General features: G+C 36.0%; 3 protein-coding genes across 3 annotated transcripts; 1 reads left to right on the top strand and 2 right to left on the bottom strand.

Annotated features, from left to right (window-relative positions):
- Nucleotides 1-767: 767 nt before the first annotated feature.
- Nucleotides 768-3,673, top strand: LOC131000728 (receptor-like protein kinase HERK 1). The gene has a single exon (XM_057926769.1). It carries the CDS (start codon nt 823-825, stop codon nt 3,550-3,552), a length of 2,730 nt encoding a protein of 909 aa, XP_057782752.1. The 5' UTR covers nt 768-822; the 3' UTR covers nt 3,553-3,673.
- Nucleotides 3,674-3,675: 2 nt separating this feature from the next.
- On the bottom strand, nt 3,676-9,621 carry LOC131000727 (calcium-transporting ATPase 4, endoplasmic reticulum-type-like). Its single transcript, XM_057926768.1, has 9 exons — nt 9,264-9,621; nt 7,611-9,088; nt 7,236-7,308; nt 7,035-7,156; nt 6,606-6,887; nt 6,114-6,497; nt 5,784-5,893; nt 4,592-4,820; nt 3,676-4,512 (listed from the first exon to the last, which is right to left on the bottom strand). The coding sequence occupies exons 2-9, from the start codon at nt 9,036-9,038 to the stop codon at nt 3,931-3,933; spliced, it is 3,210 nt and encodes a 1,069-aa protein (XP_057782751.1). The 5' UTR covers nt 9,039-9,088; nt 9,264-9,621; the 3' UTR covers nt 3,676-3,930.
- A 9,717-nt stretch (nt 9,622-19,338) lies between these two features.
- On the bottom strand, nt 19,339-19,891 carry LOC131000726 (histone H4). Its single transcript, XM_057926767.1, has one exon. It carries the CDS (start codon nt 19,801-19,803, stop codon nt 19,492-19,494), a length of 312 nt encoding a protein of 103 aa, XP_057782750.1. The 5' UTR covers nt 19,804-19,891; the 3' UTR covers nt 19,339-19,491.
- Between the last annotated feature and the right edge of the window lie 4,802 nt (nt 19,892-24,693).

Here is a 24,693-nt window from a genome sequence, read left to right as displayed (position 1 = left end):
TAAACTCATTATTCTGTTAATTCTCGCTGCCATTCTCTGCTAATTTTTGTCAATTCTCTCCACTTTCTAATTTATGTCTTTAATTGGGAGTAGAATTAGAGTTCGATAAATCCAACTCAACAATGGTGTTCGTAGTCCGAGGGCGGCCATTCCACGCTAGCAGCTCTGACGACCGCGTCAGCAGTTTCGGCGGCCACTTCAGCATTAATTTGAGAAAAAATAAAATTCATGGGAAAAATCAGAAAAACACTAAATTCGTGTATTTAGATTCAAAAAATAAAGTTCGTGGGAAAAACTAGAAAAAGCTGAAAGTTCGTGTATTTACACGCAAATAACCCACTATCATAAAGAATCGTCTACGTAGTCGGATGATAGAGATAAATGGATAATTGATAGATTGATTGTATATATTGAGAAAGAGATTTTTTATGGTCGATCATGCAAATATTTCAGTCAATGAAAACTTGTAAATTGTAATTCTAATAAACTTGAATTATTATGTACTACTCCCTCCGTTCCACTATAAGTGGCTGAAAACTTTTCGGCACGAGAATTAAGAAAAATGTGTAAATTGGTTAAAAGTGGTGTGATCTACACTTTTTAAAGAGTTAAATTTTTCTCTTTATGGAAATAGATCACTTATAATGGGACGGCCCAAAATGGAATACATGCCACTTTTAGTAGGACGGAGAGAGTATAATTTTTTTAATGTATTTTATATTTATAATATATTTATATTTTGTGCCCCACAATAAAAGATTTCTGGATCTGTCCATTTTTAAAGGGAAAAAATAATCTATTCTCATACAGTAAGAAATATGCATGCATCATCATGTATGCGCATGCCAAACTCTGTCACGCATCATGTATCAAGGTATTGTATATGTCACTTTTAAAGGAAAATCTCACTGTAATTTGCATCAAGCTATCTTTTTGTTGTTGAGCGCCACAAACTTTGAAACGTTTGTCCTTTTCCCCTTCATTTGTTTCCTTCTAAAACATTCATTTGGTTTTCTCTCTCTTGAAGCTAATTATCTCTCCAAGGTGCAAACTTCTCTCTCTCTCTCTCTCACCTTCTGCTACCTCAAAGGTGCGATCTTTATGCTCTATATGATGATGATGGATTGTGGGGTGTTGAGATTTTCATTCTTGCAATTCTTGATCTTGAATTTGGCATGTTGCTGCATAGGATTCCATCCTATTGATAAATACTACATAAATTGTGGATCATCAACTGATGTAGCAATAGGTAGCATCACTTATATAGCTGATAAATCATCTTCAAGATTCCTCTCAACTCCACGAGATATCTTAGCCCACACCAATTCGAATTCCATCACATCATCCGACGATTCTGTGTTGTTTCCAACTGCTAGAATCTTCACCGACCCTTCTAGATACACCTTCCCTATTAGTCAAACTGGGAGGCATTGGATTCGGCTGCGTTTCTATCCATTTCTTTACCAGAATCTTGATATGAAATCTGCTAGCTTTTCTGTTTATTTATGGGATAAAAAAACTAGGCTGCTAACTGATTTCAGCCCCCAAAAAGCTACTGTCAAAGAATACTCACTAAATGTGACTAGTGGAAACATAGTGATCACATTTTCCCCTTCAAGAAACTCATTTGCATATGTCAACTCTGTGGAAGTTGTCTCTGCTCCTGATAGCCTCATCATTGATGACGCCTCACTTTTCAACCCAATTAGGGCTTATAGTGGTCTACTTGATCAAGCTCTAGAGACTGTTGTTAGGGTTAATATGGGTGGACCTATGGTGTCGTTGGTGAACGACACTTTGGGGCGAAGTTGGGTCCCAGATAGGGCCTTCTTGCTGCACCCTGACCTAGCCACCACTGCCTCCAACATTGGTGGTGTTAGGTATCCGGGAGGCGGTGCAACTCAAGATACTGCCCCTCCCACAGTGTATGGAACTTGCACCAAGATGAACTCTGAGAGTGATCCCAATAGCAACTTTAATGTGACATGGAATTTTGGAGTGGATGTTGGCTTTCAGTACTTGATTAGGTTGCATTTCTGTGACATTGTGAGCAAAGGGGCTAATCAGCTTGTGTTTGATGTGTACATTGATGCATTCTTAGTTGATCATGATCTTGAGCTGAGTTCTGTGAGTGGAGGGCGTTTGGCCACCGCGTATTTTAGGGACTTTGTCACCCCATTGATGGATAAAAATAACTTGAGTGTGAGTATTGGTCCTTCTAAACTGAGTTATTACCCCGATGCCCTTCTCAATGGATTGGAGGTTATGAAGATAAGCAAGAAGGGCAGCTTCTCCACTGGTGCATCTAGTTTAGCTGCATATTCGAGATCCAAGAAGAAGTTGGCTGCGATTGTAGGTGTGAGTGTTGGGGTGCCTTTTGTTGCTGTGATTGTGATAGGGGTTCTGGTTTTCATGCAGAGAAGAAAGAAGAAGCAAGAAGTTAGCCACTCAAAAACATGGACTCCTGTATCAGTTGATGGTGGAGCTTCTCACACCATGGATTCCAACTTGAGCTACTGCATCCCATTTGCTGTGGTTGAAGAAGCAACCAACGGCTTCGATGAGAGCCGTGTGATAGGGGTTGGTGGCTTCGGAAAAGTTTACAAAGGCGTTCTGAGCAATGGGACGAAGCTAGCTGTGAAGAGAGGCAATCCGAGATCCCAGCAGGGCCTAGCAGAGTTCAGAACTGAAATCGAGATGCTTTCAAGGTTCCGTCATCGCCATCTGGTTTCTTTACTTGGCTACTGTGATGAGAAGAACGAAATGATTCTTGTCTACGAGTACATGGAAAACGGCAGCCTCAAGAGCCATCTATACGGCTCGAATTTCCCCAGTTTAGGGTGGAAGGAGAGGCTCCAGATATGCATTGGAGCAGCACGAGGTCTACACTATCTTCACACTGGCTCCACGAAAGCAGTCATACACCGCGATGTGAAATCCGCAAACATATTGCTGGATGAGAATCTCATGGCTAAGGTAGCAGATTTCGGGCTGTCCAAAGCGGGGCCTGATATGGATCAGACGCATGTCAGCACAGCCGTCAAGGGCAGCTTCGGGTACCTTGATCCCGAGTACTTCAGAAGGCAGCAGCTTACAGAGAAATCCGATGTGTACTCATTCGGTGTGGTGATGTTAGAAGTTGTGTGTGCGAGGCCGGTGATTGATCCAACCCTGGCTAGAGAGATGGTGAACTTAGCCGAATGGGCGATCAAGTGGCAGAGGAAGGGGGAGCTGGATCAGATCATCGACCACAGCCTCGTTGGCCGGATAAAACCAGACTCCCTCAGGAAATATGGCGAAACAGCTGAGAAATGTCTGGCTGATTTCGGCGTGGATCGGCCCTCCATGGGAGATGTGCTGTGGAACTTGGAGTATGCACTGCAGCTTCAAGTGGCAGTGATGAAAGATGACCCAGAAGAAAGCAGTAGCAATTTCATACATAACATTTCTCCACAGATCACCAACTTCAACAGCAATTCGTTTGAGAACGATCTCTCTGATGCTTCTATTAGTAAAGTCTTCTCTCAGCTAATCAAATCTGAGGGTAGATGATTTGCACAACTGCTACAACTTTTCCTTGTAAATTTTGTTAAGTTTGTGAGGTTGTTAATGTTTAGATACTATCAAGTTTCATTTCTAATAAAATCTATATCCTCCTTCAAGATACCAAAAACATTTCTAAGAGGAGAAAAAAGGCAGATTAAATTTGAAGTGTCGCGCCCCAAATGTTTGTAACGAGTTTGCCCAAAATTACAAGGCAAGCCACTGGGTTAAAAGCTAGTTAAAAACCTATATCTCAAAGTATTGCAATGTCTAACCAATCTCTAATCAATCTCCAGCAAAAACAGGTAGGGGATTATTTCTATATCATAGGAGGAAGAAACGGTGTTTCAGCTCAAATTTCAGCCTTAAAACCATCCGTCTGCATCCTCACTCAGGCTTTTGCTTGGAAGATCTTCTTGCATCTGATCTCCCGACGCCACTTGTACATCTGCCCACGAACTTCAGAATCTCATCTATTAATATCACCGGTAAAGCCACGGCCAACACCAGCAGCCACTCATTTACGCTTAGAGGCACGATGCCAAATATTTGAGCAAGGAAAGGCACATACAGGATCAGGAAGTGCAACCCAAATGATATTGACATAGCTATGAGAAGCCACGGGTTGACCCACGGTGGCATTGTTACGAGGCTTCCATCCTCAGATAGAGCATTCAGCGAGTTGAACATCTCGATAGCAACAAGCACCGAAAGGGAGAGAGTCATAGCCTTTATTTTCCCTGTCTGGAAGTAGTCGCATGGGTTCTCAAATTTGAACACTTGATCCCCAGCCGTGAAAGGTGAAGCCGTAAAGTTCTGCCAGGTTTGGCACTGTCCCCAGTTAGCAAGCTGGGCGTATGTTACAAGGCTGTGCCCGTCTCCACTGAGGTCAATGCCAAGGAAAGATGATTGGGTATACCAGATTATGAATACTCCCACAGTTGCTAAGCCGACATAAGATCCAATTACCTGTACGAACATGAGAGAGTAACTATATAAATGTCCTAGATGAAAGAAGATGGAGTTTCAAGGCAATGAGGGTACATACCAAGTAACGGAACAAAATCCATGGACTGATCAACGAATCATCGCTCCTTCTAGGTGGTTTCTTCATTATATCCTTGTCGGGTGGATTAAATCCCAAAGCAGTAGCTGGTGGTCCATCAGTTACCAAGTTAACCCACAGAAGCTGCACTGGTATCAGGCCCTCTGGAATGCCTAAGGCAGCAGTAAGAAATATTGAAGCCACCTCACCAATGTTTGAGGAGATCATGTATCTGCGAAAAAAAAAAAAAAACATATTAAGTGATACTCTGTAGTGTGCCTTGAGCAAGGCACAGAAAGCAGTATGACTTCATTATTGTCAAAGTGAAAAACAAAAAAACATTTCCCCTTTTCCTTTAGAATAGGCATACATACAATTACTACACCTAACTGGAAAGAGGAATCTAGAAACTACTCCAAAAATCAGTTGTCTTTCCAAATTAAAGAAGATAATACAATTTGGAATAAGATCAACCACATGCAACCAGTGTGCTTTAGTTGCATTAGTGCTGTTGTAACTTGTAATTAAAGTAATTATTCACACAAACAAAGATAGATAAAAGCTAATGCTGTAGAACCGTGAATTCTTATTGAAATTTTATATAGCCCAACTTATCTGAGATTTCAGATCATCCACATATGGGAAAGTACTGATCAAGTTCTCCACTTGGATAAAAATTGAAAAATCTCACTTTAATGCAAGTACTTTAAAATTTCACAATACATATTAATTATTGTAATGTACTTAATAATTAAGAGCCCATTCCCTCTCTGAATATTCAACAATGAATCAAACCGATTTCCATAGCCATCCACAGATAAGAGACATCATCTATGTTTGAGACATCAAACCGATTTCCATAGATAAGAGACATCATCTATGATAAGAGACATCATCTATGTTTGAGACATCCACAGATAAGAGACATCAAACCGATTTCCATAACAATGATAAGCAAAGTCAACATGTCAGAGACCATTCACCATAATAAAACAATTACAAATTGTAGTATAGTGTTAATAAGACTTCTATGTTTGAACCTTTAGCGTCATTTTTACAAAAGCCTATCCACAACCAGACTAACATGAGACTGAAACATCCAGAATAAATAGTTGATAGTAAAATTGGATCCAATCAAGGTTCTAAGAGGGTCAATATTGAAGCAGATAAATAGAAGTATGGAATGTATTCTGACCTGATGAAGGCCTTCATGTTATTGTAAATGGATCTGCCTTCACCAACAGCAGCAACTATTGTGCTGAAATTATCATCAGCTAAAACCATGTCAGAAGCTTCCTTTGCAACCTACAGGGAAGGAGAAGAATAAGTGATTAGAAAGAGTTAAATAATTTGTTTCTTGGAAATGAAGCACAATGTTTGAACAGAAAAATGCATGAACTTCTTTGGATCAATGTTTAAAAGGCAGATCTCATTGTAACACATGATGCATGCTGCAGAATTTTGTAATAGTGTTCATATCAAATTGCATGCATAATCCCCCGATTTTTATAGCGAAAGTAATCACCTCTGTCCCAGCAATTCCCATTGCAATTCCAATATCTGCCAATTTCAGTGCAGGTGCATCATTCACTCCATCCCCAGTCATTGCTACAACTTCACCAGAATCCTTGAGCAACCTCACTATATCTTGTTTATGTCTTGGTTCAGCTCTTGAGAAAAGAAGCCCTCCACTTTGACTTAAATGTGATTGTTTGTCACGGCTTGAGAGTTCCATAAACTCTCTTCCTGTTAAGCTCCTCGAAGTGATATTTTCATGATGACCAAAAACACCTATATCACGACAAATTGCCTCTGCTGTTTCTTTGTTATCTCCTGTAATTACCATAACCCTGATTCCAGCTGTTCTGCAATCATCAATTGCTTCAGGTACTTCTTTCCGTGGAGGATCCTTAAACAATATAAAGAAAGCAACTGTTAAATCATAGATCTTATAATCACATGTCAAGGTAGAGGTCAGAAAAAAAAAATTGAAACATAAATAAAAAAACCAACTCACTCTTAAACCAGCCAACCCAACAAAGACTAATTTGCTCTCAATTGAGGAATAATTGGCAGGGTTCAATAAGAGCTGATGAGCTGGATGGTCTTCATCACCATTATATGAAGCAAATTCTGGAAGATCATCCCTGTATGCAAAACCCAGAACTCGTAAAGCGCTGCTTGACATTTGATGCAGACTTTTCAATATAACTTCCCTAAACTCTTTATCCAGTTCTACAACAGAGCCATCAAGCAATTGCACAAAAGCGCTTCTTTCCAATAGTGTCTCCACTGCACCCTGCAAAATGAAGCAATTATTGCCTTGAGATACTGATCAAAGATGGCAGCCATACAAGATTCAACAACACATCTTAATTAAGTCTTGTATGAAGCATGATCCGATGACTTGAGCAGTACAACATTAGCTATGGGGAGAAAAACCTACCTTTACAAGTAGTGACTTTTTTCCACTGCCAGAATTCACAATAACACCCATGGATTTTCTATCACGATCAAACTCAAGGGTAGCAATCCGCTGCTCGAGTTTATTCCATGTGTAGGAGCACCCTAGTGATTCAATTAAAAATTTCAGATGAGTCAAAGCTCAACTAATTGCAGATTCTAGCATAACCAGAAAAAAACTTACTTAAAACACCATCATATCCTGAAGATGGTCCAGAAGCCATTTCATTAGGAAGGCCCATTTTCTCAACCATAACCTGATGGCATAATCAAGTCAAGCAATATTATATATTAAAGTATGAATAGTACCAAAGTAACTCAGAAACATTCACAAAATGAAAAATATATGACAGAAAGAAGAGTTTCCGAACGAAAATACAACTTTTGGCAAAACCAACAACCCAAACTAGGAGACATTACTTTGAGCGGCATGTCACTAATCACCCCCAGAATGGACAGTTTAAAAAACATTGTTGTATGCTAATTAATTAACTGGAAGAAAGTATAGTCAATTTAGAACAGAAAAACATCTCGAAAAACTATTCAGATTAATAAATACCTTGAGTGCAGCTTCAGTTGGCATTCCATTGGCCACATAATGTCCGGATTTTTCTGGGCCAGCTTTTTCCACGTCGGCATCATTGCAGATAGCAGCAATCTTTGCTATCATTTGAAGATTAGAATCTAATTTACCCACTGGCCAGTTCTGTATTTTCCCATCAAATGGATCATAACTAGTTCCCTGCACATCAAATGATCGAACATCGTGGGCCTTGGAACTCATAGCAAAAAGTTTAGACACTGCCATCTGATTAGTAGTCAGAGTCCCAGTCTTGTCAGAGCAAATCACTGTGGTACAGCCAAGGGTTTCAACACTAGGCAACTTGCGAACAAGGGCATTCTTAGCAGCCATCTTACGTGTACCAAGCGCCAAGCAAGTTGTAATTACTGCAGGCAAACCTTCAGGAATAGCAGCAACTGCCAATGCCACAGCAATCTCAAAGTAATAAGTGCACTTCTCAAAGGAGAACTTAAAGTTCCTTGGCCACCCATCAACAATCTCCCAGGAAAGGAAGTACTTCACATTAATCAGCCAAACCAAAGTGCAGATCACTCCAATGATAGCAGTTAAAACCTCTCCAAACTCATTCAACTTCTTCTTCAAGGGTGTATCATCCTCACTCTGAGATGCCTCGTGAATCTGAGAGTGCACCTTCCCTATCTCTGTATTCATCCCAATCTGCGTCACCAAACAAATACAATTCCCATTCACCACAGTCGTCCCAGCAAACACCATACATTTCTTCCCCTGAATGTCGACATCCTCTGCAACCGCCTTGGTAGTCTTACTCACTGCCTCACTCTCACCAGTCAATGACCCCTGTTCAACACGGAGGGTTGAACTGATCAAGCTCAAAACCCTCATATCTGCAGGAACTTTATCCCCGACTCTCAACTCCACAATGTCTCCAGGAACAAGCTCCTTCGCTGGCAAACTAGAAATCTTTTTGCCTTCCCGAATAACAGTTGCATGCTCTGACTGGATTTCCTTCAATGCGTCGAGTGCTTTCTCCGCATTGTTCTCCTGCCAAACACCAACAATGGCATTTACTATCAATATTAAAAATATTACCAGAGGCTCCACAAAGGCCGTGATCTCCATCTCCCCGCCTTCATCGCCATCATACCATGCTAACACAAAGGAAACCACCGCCGCAACCAGTAAAATTCTAACTAACGTGTCATTGAACTGATCCAGAATCAACCTAATAATTGAAGGCCCCTCGTGTTTCTCCAGCTCATTAAGACCGTAGATCTGCCTCCTCTTTTCGACATCATCACCCGACAATCCATGCCCCTTCCTTACTTGAAACTTCTCCTCACACTCTCTTACATCTTTAGACCACGCCGCGTAATAATCCCCTTTCCGCTCCTTATCATCACCCAACTTCTCACTCTTACCGTAATTTTGCCCTCCTTTCCCCATGAAGCCACACAATTAAATCACCTGATTCACCAAATCCGACGAAATACAACCTAAAATAGAAAAATGAACGCATAAACAACACGATACAAATTCGAAAAACGATTAATTACCAAATAATTTTATACACTAAATCGAGATCCTTCACTGATCGATCTACAATAAATCACAAAATTAAACCTCAAAAATCAAACAAATCACCAAAGTCACACATAAACACCGACTCACCACCTCGGCGGCTGACCGATTGGCTCGAAATCGCAGCTTTTAACGCATACAGTAGTGAATAATGGTGAATAATTTGAGAATGGAAGATTAGTAGCGGAGGGTTTGAAGTTTCTGCGTATCGAGAAACTCTGGAAATGGTGGGATGCGTTTGGTATTTATGGGGAGCGATTTTACTCAAGTGTGTGTGAGAGAGAGGGAGAGAAGGGGAGGAAAGAGAAAGGCAGAGATGCGTGCTACCCTTGTTTTACAACAAGGTACAAACACTGAAGCTTTCAATAGCCCTCATTAGCTTCTTCGCACCTTCTCCCCCAACAACATCGCCTATTTTTTATAGTATTTCTTTTTTCTAATCTTATTTTTCTTGTGTTTCCACTCCTCCAACAAACTTTAATGCGCACACGATTCTACTGGATTGACATAACTCTCCTCGTTTCAAGTTCCCATGTATATAGATACTATACTGTTTATTTATATTTTAAAATAGAAAATTAAAAAATTTATGGGATAAGTCGAACTTATAGGCACTCGATACTCCACTTTAAAGTGTTCTCTCAATCCGCTTTATAGATCCAATTAATTTTACTCTGCTTATATTATGTAAATTATATTTTTACTAATAATTAATATTTTTATCACCAACAAATAATACTTTTGTTGTCATTTACATTTAAGAAAAAATTAATTTTATTTCATTTATTATTATTGATAAAGATATTATTTACATATTTAATTGGATGAGTGAGTTGGCATTGAGGCGGGTTGAGTTGAAGTGCAGAGCCCCAGTTCGCATGGTGTGGACTCCGCATAAAAAATTAATTCAGAAGAAAAAAATTTAGAGCACCTCGATTTACATATGACGTGAATATGTTTAGGAGTCGGGTATGTCCGTATGTGCCATGTCATAAGAGGGTCAAATTGTAACGAGCTTATAATACTCTCTCCATCCAAACTAAGTTGATCAATTTATTTATTTTTTGGATCGTCCAACTAAGAAGATCAATTTGCTTATATAGAATAAAATATAAGCAAGGAAACATCTAATCATTTACTCACTTGATTATCAAACATACTTAAAATACTATTTTTTTAAATTACGTGCTGAAATGAGGTTGATTTGATTTAACTGAGACAGATGGAATGATATTTATTACAATAAAAATTTATTTTTTAAAATATTATTATCACGTGATATAGATTATTGTATCAAGTATTAATAATTCAAAATTACACAACTTCATAACAAAGTATGTTGGCTTTATCTTTACATCAATCTAATTGTATTTATATATTAATTTTATTATTAAAAGTAAACTTGAATATACGCGGATCTAAGGTCGGATATATCTCGTCGATAGTCCAAATAATTCTTTTATAGTGATTATTATTTATTTGAATTGTATTTTATATTTTTTCATTTTTTATATATAAAAATATAATTTCATCTGTTCAAGTTTATTTTTATATACAAAAGTATAGATTCACTCATTCATTCTCATAAAACTCTAAAACCTGACTACTTAGGAGGGCAAGATAGGTATTTCGAAATAAATAGGTGTGTGCTTAGCAATTTAGGGAGCGTGGAGGCGTAAATTTTTCCCGAGAGCAGAGGTATGGCTCTATCAGAACACTTTTCTTGCGTGGATCATATTACAAATAAGAGGAACCAATAGAAAAGGTCCACGTGTAAATCGCGATCGATGGTGACATACTTTGCACGTGTCTTCCGCTGATTGGTTCACTGCTCAGCAGCTAGGGCAGGGGATCACCCTTTCAAAAATAATTGAGAGTAAATTAAAAAGTCGTGGGGAAATTTCTGGGTGCTTGCCTTGAGAATAAATTAATTTAAATGGAGTAGCGTGCCCCTACGACGACGTTTCGTGTCCAGATCAATAGAGCATATTCCTTCTTCCGTGCTTTTGGTGTCCTTTATTTTTCTTCTGCCGTAGTCATCAACTCATTATATTTATCCGTATTTGATTATTCATTAATTATTGAATAAATATCAATTCGAAATAGAAGTCAATGTAGATAATTAGAGTGCATGGAAATATAAGTTTGTGTCCTCATTATGTGGTTAGTTAGTTTTTTTTCAAAAATCTATAACAATTTCTCATTTTTTTTTATGATAATTAGAACGTTCGATCAAATAGGGTAGAGGGAAAATATTTTATCAATTAAATTGTATCAAAATTAAGCAAAATATGACTATACACTATTATTTATTTCTTAAATTTATACAAATCAAATTACTAATAATGTGAAATTCTACTATTTTGAAGGATCGGACTCATCATTTTATAATTACAAATTCCCTCACGGTGGAGTGTTAAGATCTACTACTCCTATTTTTAGATGTAACTAGCATTTGCAACCCGTGCGATGCACGGAAAACATTTTTATATTTTTATATATATAAATTAATACCAACTCAATAATCATATTTATAAATATAAGAAAAAAAAAATTTCACTTAATATATTTGAGTTGAATATTTAAAAAAATAAAAAAATAAAGAAAAGTTCACAATAATAAAAATTGATATTGTGAAAATGCATAAATAATAAGTAAAAAGAATAAAATAGAAAAAATTGATTTATTCAAAAAAAGAGGAGAGATGAGAGAGAATTTTTAAAAATCATTAATCTTTAAATAAATATAACTCTCCGTTTTAAATCAAATATTTACATAAAATATACTATCAAATTAATGCTCTTATCATGATATTTAATTTGATATATTTTATAAACAATTTTAATTTCACAATTTTAGAAAGAAATAATGTTAAAAAAATAAGAACACGAAGAAAAAATTATATTGTACAAATAAAACTTCAATTTTTTATAACTACAAAATTGTCACTTATTAATTTTGAAATCAATTTGAAATTGAAAATTATCTTCTTAATATATTATAAATTATTGTATAAATATAAATTTATAAATTATTTATAACCAATGCCTTATAAATTGTGTATATATACACATATAAACATATAATTCATTATGGAATTATAAACGTGGGTTATGCAATTTTTCTTTTTAAACGTGGGGTGGTGTGCATTTTTTTAAAAATTATGGGTTATGCAATTTTAATTGAGTTAGTTACTTAATTTTTGAATATATACAATAAGTCATTATTTTTGTAAGAAATCACAAAATTGCCATCTAAATCAATTTGAAATCAATTTCTAATTGAAAACTGCTGTTTTAATATAGTATAGATGAACTAATTCACATTTTAAGCACTAATCATGATAATTCATGCACTAATAACGATAAGCAAATTTTAAGAACAATGCTACATTTTTATATTTTCTTAATTCAAGTCTAATCACGATAAGAAAAATTTAAATTTTAAGCAACATATATGGGCACATTGACCTTTTTCATTTTTGTGTTTTCTCGGTCTAGTTTATATTTTTTTGTTCAATTTTTTTTCCTTTCATGTATTACCACTTCAATTTATGTTTTCTTTTTATTCTCCACCTCCATTAAATATTGAGGTTAACGATTTTATTGTAAATTTGTAATAGTCCACCATAACTACCAGCCCACACATTAAATAGTGGGGTGTGAATTAGTGCGTGAATGTGAGTGTGAATTAGTTCATGCGTGAGTGTGAATTTATTTATAACATTTATATTACATATATTTTCAAAATTGCCACTCAAATCAATTTCAAATCAATTTGAAATCAATTTCTAATTGAAAACTGTTGTTTTAATATAGTATAGATTACACTTCGACATTCAAAAATTATTCCCCAATCTTCATAAATAGAGTATACTTTTGACTTCGATATATTATTGCATGGAGTGGCTTAAATAAAAAAACTTATTTAACATAAAAATTATAAATTATTTGCACTTAACATATAAAGTATATGTACTTTCTTGATTCTACATTCGAATTCCATAGATAATTGCAATTATAATATATTTATAGGACCACGAAGTACAATTATCCTATAAATTAAATGAAAATTTCACAATTTTTATGTTACTCAACAAATTAATATCTAACAAATTATATCATTTTCAAATTTATAATAAGCCCACTTTTTGTATCAAATATTGACATTGGAAATCAAAAGGTTGAGAGGAACTAATGCTCAAATTGCAAGAAAGGTGTTGAATAATGTTTCCACTTAATTGTTTTATATATAGTACACATTTCACGTGAATTTCAAACTGCTACTACTATAATAATTCCATATCGAAAAAATTGAACCAATTTATATTCTATTTCTAACAATTAGGGCATACTTTATGTGAAAATGTAATTTGACCCATTCTGTTATAACAATTTCGTCCTTGCTCACACGTGAGCTCCCCAAAGCCCTCACTTTAACCAAAATTATCCTATGACGAGGCTCAGCATACGAAAATATGAATATTTACGCCCAAAAAGAGCTGTGTTATATACCATAGTACTTTAAAGTATCGTCAGCTACCACGCAATAAATACGAAAGACATAGTAATAAATAATTAAATAGGATAATCACGGATCTTTTAAAAGAATCGGATGAATTTACATTTTGATTCACCAAAAACATGTAGTAGTACATCATAAAGCATATCAAATTCAATTAGATAGGCTTTAATTATATATGAGATCATAAGATGTGTGGTATTCTTCTCCCTCCGTTTCATCCATCTTCAGATAATTTTCTTTTTTCAACATTCCATCTATCTTGAGATATTGTTTTACTTGCAATTTTTTTCCCTTTATTCATATTTTCACTTACCATACTTAACACACAAAACACTAAATTTTTAAATCTCGTGTCCAAAAGTTTTGTTTCAAGATAGCCGGGATGGAGGGAGTACATACCTATTGTGATATGTGAACACCATTTTTATCTAATTTATTATCTGTTTTTCTTTTTCAATTTATTCATGAACATCGAGTTTTGTTTTTGATTAAGATTAACTAAAAGAAAATTGAAATTTCTATAAATATAAAAATATTGAAAAAAATATCAGTTTTTCATTTTAAAATATCATGTTCGTTTGTAATATTTTATTTGTCAAGGGTAATATTGTGGTTTCCATCTTGACTATATATACCTTATAAATTAAAAAAAAATGGACCAAAATATTAAATATATTACTACTTTGAAATAAATTGTTAATGAGTTCTGCCAATGTTTTCATTTCCATTTGTTGTGGGAAAAAAATATTGCTTGCACCTTTTATTGTTTATTATTTTGCAGTTTCTATCTATGTATTTGTCATATCTCCTACATATTTACCAAATTTCGATCTTTTGGACTAGTTTGCCTTTAACATAAGGAACACAGAGTGAGGAAAGTTGTCAATTTTATCCACTTTATATATTTATTGCAAAAACTAAATTACGTTATAATCCATGCATCTTGCAAATTTAAAATCACTTTTAGAAATTGACAATTTTATTTAAAAAAATGTGACTGTATATCGAGCTCAACCTGCATGTCGAAAATCTCCTTCTTTCGTTTCTTTCAACCTTCAAGTCGACCATCAAATTATTCCTAAGAAATTGGCGAAAAACAAGAAGACAAATTAATGGAAATTAGCCCAAATACCCAAATTAAATGCGGAACACAATTTTGTTTAGTGGCTGAGTTCCAATTGCAAAAGAAAACATTAATAAATTATGCTTTTAATTGCCGCATTGTTAAAATTCAATATAGACCATGATTTATTATTTATTTGATAATGTTCCTTATTGTTAATCTTTGTATTGGGGAAGGGATTAGGGGATCGCATTCTCATCTACACAAAAATGACGAATATATAACACTAGGATAGATTCAAAAGTGATATCATATCAATTATCAAATACGATAGTTGAATTTTTTTTTGGAGTTTCTATATATTTGTATAAAGGTGATGAAATTAAATGGCTTTATTATGAGACTTTAATTTTCGCTTACTTTCACTTTAATTTTTCAATATGAGACTTGGCTCTATTACTGTGTTACATGTGTATATGAATTTCCAACCGCGAGACGAGTTGATTGGCTGCGTTTTCGACTAGTTAGACGTTCAACTACGCCCCAGGGGAAAAAAGAAAAAAAAAAAAAATACTGATGAGAAGTGTACGTATTTGATGTACCTTGTTAGTGTAATAATATGTATTTTGCCAATTTATTCTTTTAAAAAAAAAAAAAAAAAAAAAAAAATGAAATTAAATGGCTTTGTCTCTACTAAAAATGTCAACATGGTATGGAACATGCAAGTCTCAACTATACATGTAATTTTATCTAATGAAATAAAAAAGTAACAAAAAAAGGTGTCTCTCTCACTCTTGTCATAATAAATTTGAACTTTAAAAATTAAATTATACTCCATAAAATTACTAAAATATCATTATTTGTGAAAATTATGCACATTGAAATAGAAAATTTGCGTACATAACTTTTAATGATAGTACAAAGACATGCCAAAAAGAATAATTTTACTATCAAAATAAATATTCGATATCAATATAAAATACTAATAAATAGTTAATATATATATATATATATATATATATATATATATATAGGAGAAAGTTCAATAGAAACACAAATATTTTCAAAGAAAAGAGACCAAATCTTATGTGTTGATCTTATCTAATCTAATGGTCAGCGTTTGTTCGTTTAACGTTCAACGGTAATTGTGTTGAACGTATACAGGGTTCGAACCCCAACTGTTCAACAAAATTATTAATATGTTCAACCGCATTTATTGACATGGTCAATGTTTCTTCATTCTCTACTTATATATTCGTTTCTATGAAACTTAACCCCACACACACACACAAGGATGAGATCATATAGTATCCACTTCCCGCATAATATATAAGTCCAAATGTGGACCACATTATTTGACTACTTGGCTCACTAAGCACGCGACATGTTACAAATGTCTTCCAAAGTCTTCCAAGACAAAATACATTGTGGGTAAATGAATCAATTCTCATCAATTATCATAATCTGCTCTGGTGGGAATGTGTGATCGATTATTTATGTGAATTCTCATCAAGATTGGATTAAACAGGTAATTTGTATTAATAGGTTATCGTGTAGATTCAATTAACGTAATTGCATTCCCTATGATAAGTCATTATTTTTTTTTTGGATTTTTATCTGATTTTATATATTTATATTATTTGGTCAAGTTTTAGTTCATTACCATATTTTTATTATTTTGTCTAGATATTGATTTAGTACTTGTTAGGATTAGTCATAGTGTTTTCGATTATTCAGTCCTTGTGGAACAATATTTTGCTTGCTGCTTGCTATCAATATAAGTACATTGTATTAGTTATAGTTTTTATTGCTAGTAAGATATTGATCAATATTATAAATTTTATTGATATGGTAATTAATTTGCTTACCTTTTATGTCTATACTATTGAAATAAGTGCATTTTTCATTATATTGATTTCTTGAATTTAACTATTTCGACATAAGTATAAATTATTGAACTTTAATGTGTCATGTTGGTTGGTTGTTGGATGACTCTATTATTTTGAATGATTGTAATGTATGAATTATGGTGTTAAAAAATATTTTTTGAATGATTGTAATGCATGGATTATGATGTTAAAACTGAATTTTGAATTATCGTAGAAACTCTATATAATTATTATGGTGTTGTTGTGAATTTTGATTTATTTAGAATTTATTTTAAAAGAGAAAAAAAAAATGAATTTAGATATGGATTCGTGGACCTTGCGAATTTTATAGATCCAAGCCATAAATCATTTTTTTGGACTCGGTAGATCTGGACCTGACCCATACCCAAACAAATATTTTCATATTTGAATTAAGAACTAACAAGATCCAATCCACATCTGACCCATTATAATCCCTAGCCTATATTCCATATATTATGTCAAAATAAAATTACATCTACTTAAATTTTGGCTCTAATATTTCTGGTTTGATTTGATATCTAAATTATGTGCTCCTGACTTTGTCACTGGGTATAGAATCTAGGGCTGTAAATGAACAGAGCTACTCGCAAGCTATTCGAGATTCGGCTCGAAAAAAGCTCGTTCGAAGCTCGATTCGATAATAAACGAGCCGAGCTCGAGCCCAATTTTGAGCTTGAAATTTTTATCGAGCCGAGCTCGAGCCTGACAGTGCTCGGCTCGTTGAGCTCGCGAACATGTTCGAATTCGATTGTTCGCGAGCATGTTCACGAACCTTCAGTCGAGCCTTCAATAGAGTTAGTACACGAGCCTTAAACGAGTCGAACTCGAACTCGTGTAACATATTAATTAAGAAGATTTTCTTAAATTTATAACAAATTCGAGCTTGAACACCATATATACGAACATCTAACGAGCCGAGCTCGAGCTCAAGCTGGAATTCGATATTATCGAGCATCACCCGAGCCGAACTCGAACCGAGCCCGAGCTTAGTAAGTGGATGACGAGCCGAGCTCGATCATCAAGATAAAAGCTCGAATCGAGCTCGAGCCGAGCTCGAACACCCGAATATTTAAACGAGCCGAACTCGAGCCTGCTAGTATTCGGCTCGGCTCGGCTCGTTTACAGCCCTAATAGAATCTATAGAACAAAACGAAAAACAAATATACTTGTATTTATGCTTGCTAATGCATTTAAGAATATTATATTCTTCAAGCATGCCAAAGCAACCAAATGCAAATTTTGGGAGGTTTAACAAATGAGGTTTTGAATAGGGCTGGGAATCGGGTCGGGTTCGGGTACCCTACTCGAAAAAATCGGGTACCCAAACCCGAAAATCCCCTAAACCCTATACCCGACCCCGACCTCGAAATTGAAATCAAGTACCCTAATACCCGACTCGGGTACCCGAGTCGGGTATTCGGGTACCCTAAATTACCCGAGTCGACTCAGTTTCCCGTTTCCAGTTTCCAGTTTCCATCGAAGAAATCAAAACTCACAACGAAATTCCACCAAAATTCAACCCCCACCGTCGATTTTCCCTCAGCCGCCAATCGCCGCTGCGCCGTCGCCCGAGCTCGCACAACTCCCTTCTTTGATAGGCTGGGATGACTGTTGCACCTGCACGGGCGAGGGACTCGCGGACTGGGAGGCGGAACGGCTGCTACAGGGGCGAGGGGCTGCCGGGCTGGGATGACTGGCGCCGACGCCGGGCTGGTGAGGGGCGAGGGGCGACGGCGAGTGGGGCGGCCGGCCGGGGCTGGACTCTGGAGTGAGAGCCGAGAGGTTAGGAACTTAGGGCCGGCGGGCTGGGTTGGGAGTTTGGGAATTGATTTGGGGGAAAGTACAAAGCAGTACAGGGGGCGGGAGGGAACTTAGTTTAGTTTAGATTTAGAATATTTTTCATATTTAATTTAATTAAATAATTTAAAATTTATTAATTAAAAATATCGGGTATACCCAATACCCGATTATTTCGACCCCTAAATACCCGATCCCGAAAAAATCGGGTATCGGGTACCCTATACCCGATTTTTTCGGGTCGGGTATCGGGTACCCGATTACCCGATCCCGAAATTCTCAGCCCTAGTTTTGAAGCATTTCATGAAGTTTTGCAAATATAATTTAGGATTTGTAAAGCCGCATATTCCCCTAAAGGCTTTTCATTATCGCAATTACACAAGCAAGTAGTATATTTTTTTGCAGGACAAATGTGAAATACATGCAAATTTGTTTATGAACTTCATTCACAAATTGAAGCTCGATATTGTTCAAAAAAAGTTGAAAAACTTTCCTCCTGACTATTAAAACTAACTAAAAGAATGAGAGAATCGTGCACAAATTTCCTTTTATTAGTTTGGGCAATAGTTGTAAAATATTCCTAAATTGCAAATTCTAACATTAGAAATGAAGGTCCTAATTTAATGAAAATTTATGAAATACCTTCGATGATAAATAGGTAGTGATGTGCAATACTTTTAAACTTGGAACATCTTTGAACACTAACCGTCGTCCATCCCATCACAAATTCCTTATTTTCTTGGCCCACCAAAATTTCCTTAATTTCATACGATTAAGAGAGTATAATGTTACACAGCAGAGGCTATCTACGATTAAGCTTATCAGAAATCGACAGATTTTGCACAAATTGCTGAAGTGGTAAACGGAATGGTAGCTTGGAAAATTAAATTCATTAAAATCAGCCATCACATTTTCAAAATTCCACATTTCGTCTTTTGCCCTACAATTTTTCTTGACAGCAAGACTTGTACTCCCAAAATAAACCAAAAAAAAAAAACAGTAAAGGGAAAAAAACCCTAAAAATTTAACCACCGAAACCGTAGAGCGTCCTGCCCTGCCTCTTGAGAGCATAGACGACATCCATGGCAGTGACAGTCTTCCTTCTGGCGTGCTCAGTGTAGGTGACGGCATCGCGAATCACATTCTCCAAAAAGATCTTGAGCACTCCGCGAGTCTCCTCGTATATGAGGCCGGAGATTCGCTTAACACCGCCTCTTCTGGCCAGGCGGCGGATGGCGGGCTTCGTAATCCCCTGGATATTGTCACGGAGGACCTTCCTGTGGCGCTTTGCTCCGCCCTTTCCCAGCCCCTTGCCGCCTTTGCCTCTTCCCGACATGTTGTGTTGATTGGGTGGAGAGCGAGAGAGAGAGAGAGAGAGAGATTAGAATTGGGGAATTTGTAGATAGAGATGATTTGTTAAAATGTAGTGGTGGGAAGAGAGTTGGGGTTTACTTATAAGGAGGGGAGGTTAGGGCGGAATCCGGAGTGGTGGTGCGAAATGGTTTTGAGTCGTTGATTAGATATGATTTGACGGTGCAGATGAGTTCATTTTGATCACGAGGATCGTGGGCGGGGATTTTGAGTTAGTCTCCCAATTAAGAGATTTGAAATTTAGCCTCTGCTAGTGTTTTGAGCGGCAGCGGGAATGAAATTTAGAAAGGGAGGCAAAAAGAAATTCGGGTTGTTTTAACACTTTTTTTAAAAAAAAATTACTACTAGAGATTAATTACTTATAGATACCTAATACACATTCATTAGATTAATTAAATTTATCATTGTTTGATAGCTCCTGAATAACCTCTAGTTAATAGGAATTTATTGTTTGATAGCAGCCATTAAAATACATTATGGTGTAGCTTATATTGTGAAATGACTACCTTACCCTCCACTTAAACCTAGAAATTACATCTATATCCTTTGAAAACATAAGACAAAAAATGGGAAGAAGAAAAGAAGCGCCAATTTGGTGAAGAGGGACAATTTCGACTTCTTCAATTATAATCCCAGCAACTGTAGCTATCAGTATTAAAAATCTCGCCTTCATTGCTGGATCAATAATGTTGCTGCTACAGTAAAATAACGGCGGGCCCCGAAATAAATGCGGGCTTCACTTATTAATAAACAATCGCATCAAACATTAGAAATGTAATTTATCCATGTTAATAGACCGCATCAAACAGGCCCTTACTCCATTTTCACATTATTGCAATAAAAATAGTACTAGTATGTTATTGCTGATATTTAAATGTGATTTTAAATTGTAATTTCAATATATAGCATTTGCTTGCACTTGAAAATTGAAACATCGGACATAATTTCAACGAATTAAAATGAAGTGGTAGGCAACAATCAATATGTAAGTATTTTTTTTTAAATGAATTAATATGTAAATATTAAGTTTGTCATTCATAGATTCTCTGCGGATGCGTCATCTTCATCTAACGTTAAAATACAAACAATAAATAGTAGTAATCCTATTACTTAATTTGAATACAAAATACTCCTTTTAATTCCTTCGATGAAATTTAAATGACAGAAGACTGCTCAAGGCATCTTCGATTTTCAATTTCCAAAAATAAAATAAACATGTCCTACTATGATTATTAAATTTACACAACTTGGATGGGTGCATGCTTAAATTTGGGTGCGACAGTCCGCTTAATCCTGTGTTTGCTAGTGTTCACCACACCTGAATGATGTAGTCGTCGTCGCAAAGCTCACCAACTCGCATAGGCACACATCTTACCATGCTTTGAATTTGAATACAACAAATTTGACCATCATTATTATAAGTATGTTTGTATTTGTGTATAATTTATTTTTATGCCCCTGCACTTCGGCGGCTATGTATCTCATACCCATTTATCAATTTATTTAAGTTTAGGGACGGAATTTAAAGTACCCACTTTTATAACATGTCTTACAAAACTACCCACCCAAACCCAAAGTCAAAAAGTCAAAGCCTGACATGCTTGGTTTTTTGTAATGCGTCCAACTCACGTCACTTTCACAATGGATTTATTTAAATATGACTTTAAATCTGAGGACACGTTAAAATAATAGCAATTGTTGGATAAAAAATTTATAAAATCATATATTATGAATCAAGAAAACATAATAGAGCTTAAAAATTCACTATTATGTATATTATGCAACAAAAAAATATTATGAAACAAATGGCGTAATTAGCCGCCACAAATTCATAGCCGTGAACAGTAGCCACGCATATTTGGTACCGGTGGCTACTGTTCACGGCTATGAATTTATGGCGGCTAATTACGCCATTTGCAACAAAAAAATATTATGAAACAAATGGCGTAATTAGCCGCCACAAATTCATAGCCGTGAACAGTAGCCGCCGGTACCAAATATGCACGGCTACTGTTCACGGCTATGAATTTGTGGCGGCTAATTACGCCATTTGTTTCATAATATTTTTTTGTTGCATAATATACATAATAGTGAATTTTTAAGCTCTATTATGTTTTCTTGATTCATAATATATGATTTTATAAATTTTTTATCCAACAATTGCTATTATTTTAACGTGTCCTCAGATTTAAAGTCATATTTAAATAAATCCATTGTGAAAGTGACGTGAGTTGGACGCATTACAAAAAACCAAGCATGTCAGGCTTTGACTTTTTGACTTTGGGTTTGGGTGGGTAGTTTTGTAAGACATGTTATAAAAGTGGGTAGATTCCCCTATTCACAGTTTATTTAAATTTAAAAGTTATCTTTGTTAACTTTCGTCTTCCTCATAATTTAATCTCTATTTCCAACATTTGTCTATTCTACGAGGATCTGTCATTCATTTTACGAGTTCTCATAATATCGCCAAGGAGTTTTGGCAGCCAATTTTTTATGCCTAGCCAAGATTGATTTTGTTCGGCAAAATTATATTTACATGTAAATATATTATATTTTAACTTATAATTATGGAAATATTAATTTTAAATTTACGACTACTATGTGAAATTAATATCGGCATATTTTATTGAATAATTTTTATTTAAAAAAATATATTTAAGATTTTTGTTTTGGGGAATACAAACAGTTACTTTATATTTGCAATTTTGGTTTGTTTTGAGATCCGACATGTTATTTTATTCTTTTTCTTTATCTTCTGCATCTTGCTCTTCTTCTTCTACATTTTTTCATTCCTTTTTCTGGTTAAATTCGCCTCTCCTTTATATCATTCGTCATTCTCTGGAATAGTGGTGCTATTCATCGATTGCTACTATTGAACTTCGTTTGTCCGTGAGTATATTCCTCAATTTTTATATTTTACTTGCTAGTATTTTTGTGATTATTGTTTTATTTGATTATTTTAATATTTTTTTTTCAGTAAAACAACAACAAAGAGTTAAAACGTCAAAGAAGAAGAAGAAGACCCATGCAACAGGTTAGTCAATAGAATGTAGGCTTGTGTTCTCTACTTTCTGTATGCTTGGTGTTTTCTTAAGACATGCAATAATATTTGCTTTGTTGTTTTGTCTTTATGTTTTGTACTCACTCCATACACGAAAGAATTTTTTACTTGTCTTTTTGAAACGTCTACAAAAGAATTTCCTATCTATTTTTGGACTATACCCTACCACTTATAAATATACTTCATCCGTCCATGAAAGAACTTCGTATTTTTCTTTTTTGGGACGTCCACAAAAAAACTTCCTACTTATTTTTGGACTATACCTCACCACTCTCAATACTTTTTTTTTGGATCAGAAAAATTTTAGTACTCAACAAAAGGTACAAGTAATACCTTGATACATGGCAGAAGAATAGAAAGTCACTCGACAGGAAGCCGAGCTAAGGCAGCAACAAGATGATCAGAACAACAGCAAACACCACAGCTAACAACACCAACCCTAAAAAAAGAGTGAAATGATGAAGAATCCCATCGACACAAGTCTGTGCAAGAAAACCTCAATTCATGACATGATCGATCAATCCCTCTTCACACCAAACCTGAAGACTGAAGTCCTTCTTTGTAATTCCGAAGACCATGTTCCAGCACCACATCCGGACCTTAATTTATGTACTAATGTCGCGAGAGTTCCAAACTTGACCTTCGAATCTGCAGCAATTCCTCTTCCTCCACAATGTCCAAATAGTGCACACCCAAAGGGAAGTCAACAATTTCTTAACGCTCTTTCCACCGTGAAAATTCGCTGTCGAGAGAAGGTGTGCTCTGACCTCATTTGGTCTGACGGTACTGGTCCCGATCCATGATTGCAAAACATTCCAAACCTCCTCCGGCTTTGTACAAAGCAAGAAGAAGTGGTTTGTTGTCTCACCTTGCGACTGGCAAGCGTTACATTTGGCTTCTTCGTCACTAATAGCGACTTTCCTCTTCCTCAAATTCTCACATGTGGGCATCCTATCTTTTAAGACTCTCCATGCAGTTATCTTTGCTTTTTGAGTCGCACCACAGTTCCACGTCGTAGTGGACACTCCTTCTTCATTTGTCGATGGAGTTTTCTCCTTCTTCCTAGCGATGAGAGCTTCATATGCCGTTTTGGTAGTGAATTTGGAAGCCGTCGATGGCAGCCACTTCCAGCCGTCAGCAGCACCTACCACAAGAACACAAGAATCCGCCATCGATAAAAGTTTAGTGACTCCCTCCCCTTCCCACTCTCTTAACTCCCTTCTCCATTTCAAATCCCACACCCACCTTCCGTTCTCCCACCTTCCCGACTCAGCAATACTAGACTCCTTAGCTGGAACAATCTTGGTAAAACTGACATGAGCGGCTTTCTCCCCACCCAAACATGCGTCCAAAATTTTGTCTCACCACCGCCCCCGACTCTCCGCCTGCAGTTTTCTATAAACCAGTTGTCCAGCGACCCCCCTCCCAGCTTAACAACTCTAGCCCACCACCCACACTTGTGTCTCCTGTTTCCCCCCAGACTCAAACCTGACTCCCCCCACTCCAACTCGCCGTAAATAGATTTGACTATCTTTGCCCACAACGACATCCCGCCCACCCTCTAAATACCTCCATAACCACTTTACAACTAAGACTTCGTTAAACCACTCAAGATTTTTCATCCCCAAGCCCCCTTCAGATTTTTTCAAACAAAGATCTCTCCACTTTACTCACGCAATCGAACCCGATCTCACCCTGCCCCCCCAAATGAAGCTTCCCAACATAGAATTCAAAGATCTCACCACTCTCAATACTAAATAAAACAAACAATACACGCAACAACTTTTTCTCCAC

The sequence above is a fragment of the Salvia miltiorrhiza genome, chromosome 8, assembly GCF_028751815.1.
Source record: "Salvia miltiorrhiza cultivar Shanhuang (shh) chromosome 8, IMPLAD_Smil_shh, whole genome shotgun sequence".
NCBI classification, from domain to species: Eukaryota; Viridiplantae; Streptophyta; class Magnoliopsida; order Lamiales; family Lamiaceae; genus Salvia; species Salvia miltiorrhiza.
This window is presented reverse-complemented; position numbering and strand designations above follow the sequence as displayed.

Bases quoted from the DNA above. Each gene is read 5' to 3' on its own strand.
- LOC131000728 (XM_057926769.1), top strand. From the start codon at position 823: ATGCATCATCATGTATGCGCATGCCAAACTCTGTCACGCATCATGTAT.
- LOC131000727 (XM_057926768.1), bottom strand. From the start codon at position 9,038: ATGGGGAAAGGAGGGCAAAATTACGGTAAGAGTGAGAAGTTGGGTGAT. The intron at 7,309-7,610 runs GTATTTATTAAT...TTATGCCATCAG, and splicing joins CAACTGAAGCTGCACTCAAG to GTTATGGTTGAGAAAATGGG. The intron at 4,513-4,591 runs GTATGTACCCTC...ATGTTCGTACAG, and splicing joins GGATTTTGTTCCGTTACTTG to GTAATTGGATCTTATGTCGG.
- LOC131000726 (XM_057926767.1), bottom strand. From the start codon at position 19,803: ATGTCGGGAAGAGGCAAAGGCGGCAAGGGGCTGGGAAAGGGCGGAGCA.